Below are 2,130 nucleotides of genomic sequence, written 5' to 3'. Positions count from 1 at the left end.
CCCTCTGCTCTCCCCCACCTTGTCCAGTGTTTGTTTTCCAAGTGCCTCCCATCGAAGAGTCCTTCGATGACAACAAGCATTCGCTGAAGCCCTGGGACACCAAGAAGGTGAGTAAGGAGGAAGGACAGCGAGGAAGTCACCCCCGTGTCCCCCTGCCCCTGCTGCCTCCTTCCTGCCCGCCGGGCGTTGCGACACCGGGGTGGCTCTGCCTCCTTCCTGCCCTCAGAGCTCCGGGGGGAGCACAGGTTCAGCATCACTTCACTCCTCCTCTTTGATTTTTCACAGCTCTCATCCTCCTCGGCCCGTCCACGATCTTGTGAAGTCCCTGGGATCCAGTAAGTGCTGGGCTGGGCTGTGGGGGGCGGCTGGGCAGCCTGAGCCCGCTGACGGCTGGGGGGGAGGGGGCGGGGGAAGGAGCTGAGGCTCCCACTGAGCGTGTCTCTCTCTTTCCCCCCCTCACCCCCAGCATATTTCCATCCCCGGATCAACCTGCCAACGTCCCCCTCATGCCCTCAGCCCTCAACACGGGCGGTTCTCTTCCTGACCTCACCAACCTGCACTTTCCCTCCCCGCTGCCCACTCCTCTCGACCCTGACGAGACCACCTACCCCAGCCTGAGCGGGGGCAACAGCACCAGCAACCTGGCCAACACCATGACACACCTGGGCATCAGTGGCAGCATGGGACTGGGGACGGGCTACGACTCGCCAGGTGAGGGCTGGTCCTGTCCTGCTGCTGCCAGCGGGCAGGGAGACACTGGAGCCGATGTCCTGGGGTGGTTGGACCAGCTGCCGAGATCCACGGGGCCGGTGTGGGGAGCTGAGAGAGGAACCCCCACAGTGGGGAGCTGAGAGAGGGTCCCCCACGGTGGGGAGCTGAGAGAGGGTCCCCCACGGTGGGGCCTGGGGTGGTCAGAGCCTCCCAGTGTCCCAGTGCTGGCTGTGGTGGAGATTGGCTTCTCTGGGCGATCCCAGACTGGGATGGAGATGCCTCAGCCTGGGAGCTGGGTGGGGTCTGATGGTGTTGGGTGGTCCCATGGGGGTGTGGGATGATGGCACCTCAGTGGGGAGCCCGAGCTGGAGCATCCTGCGCCGTCACCCGTCCCCTTCCCGGGGTGTGTGTGTGTTTTTGTCTCTGTCTCCATCGTTTTGGTCGCCTCTGTCACCTTCCATCCCACCCGGGGCAGATGGGGAGCCCCAGCCTGGCCCAGCCCGGGGAGGAGAGCCTGGGGTACGGGGTGATTCTGGGGGTAACACTGGTGTCTCTGTTGTTTTTTTTATCCCCACAGGACTTACCTCACCTATGCAGAGCTCACTGAGTAACCCGTACCTGAAGTCCTCGCTTAGAAATATCCCTGCGCAGCCCCTCTCTCCAATCCTCCCTCAGCAACCCCTCTCTCCAATCTTCCCAAAGCAGTTCCTCCATCCCTTCCTCGCTTTCCAACCAGTCCCTGCCTTCCTCCCTCTCTTCCTCGCTCAGCAATCCCTCCCTCCCCACGTCTCCTCGCAGTCAGCCCATGCAATCTTCCCCCAGCAACCCCAGCCTGCCCTCCGGCTTGAGCGGCTCTTCCTACGCTCCCGTGGTGCAGGCCTCCATAAACACCTCGCCCCGCCGAAGGGTCCCGCTCAGCCCCCTCACCCTCCCAATGGGTGGAGACTCCAGAAGGCAACACCCCAAACAGTTCTCACCAACAATGTCACCCACATTGTCCTCCATCACCCAGGTATGCATGGTCCATCGCCTGCGCCGGCCCCGCGCCGCGCGCTCGCCGCCTCCTCCTCTTCCTCCCTCCACTTCTTGTCTCGTTTCCATCCTTCATCTCAGCCACATGCCAGGGAAGCCCCTTGCCCCACCCTGTCCCAGCCCACGCAGCTCTGTGTGGTTGAGGATGAGGGGGGGGGGATATGGGGTTCCCCCCACCCCGGGTTCCCGCTCTCTGGGGTGTGCTGGGTGCAGGGGTTTCGCACCGGGGATGAAATTTGGGGTCTCTCAGATTACTGGGGTCTCCCCAACCCGCTGCCGGTGCTGAGGGATGCACCGGGGGGGTTGGCAGAGATGGGGGCACCAAGCAGAGGGGCCAGATCCTGGTGGGTGCTGGGGTGGGTGCAGGCTGACCCCCCCCCTCTCCCC

At 63.8% G+C, this 2,130-nt stretch overlaps 1 protein-coding gene across 1 annotated transcript in view; it reads left to right on the top strand.

The window, feature by feature from the left end:
• The window catches only part of LOC104522752 (CREB-regulated transcription coactivator 2), a gene marked incomplete at its 3' end in the record, with an annotated part of 1,984 nt that extends 261 nt beyond the window's left edge, over positions 1-1,723 (top strand). Inside the window, 5 exon segments of the mRNA XM_029084301.1 lie at positions 28-107; positions 286-335; positions 467-711; positions 1,289-1,349; positions 1,351-1,723. Of these exon segments, the coding sequence (XP_028940134.1) occupies positions 28-107; positions 286-335; positions 467-711; positions 1,289-1,349; positions 1,351-1,723 (809 nt within the window).
• Between the last annotated feature and the right edge of the window lie 407 nt (positions 1,724-2,130).

The sequence above is a fragment of the Antrostomus carolinensis genome, unplaced genomic scaffold (genome assembly GCF_000700745.2).
Source record: "Antrostomus carolinensis isolate BGI_N321 unplaced genomic scaffold, ASM70074v2 scaffold32303, whole genome shotgun sequence".
NCBI lineage: Eukaryota > Metazoa > Chordata > Aves > Caprimulgiformes > Caprimulgidae > Antrostomus > Antrostomus carolinensis.
This window is presented reverse-complemented; position numbering and strand designations above follow the sequence as displayed.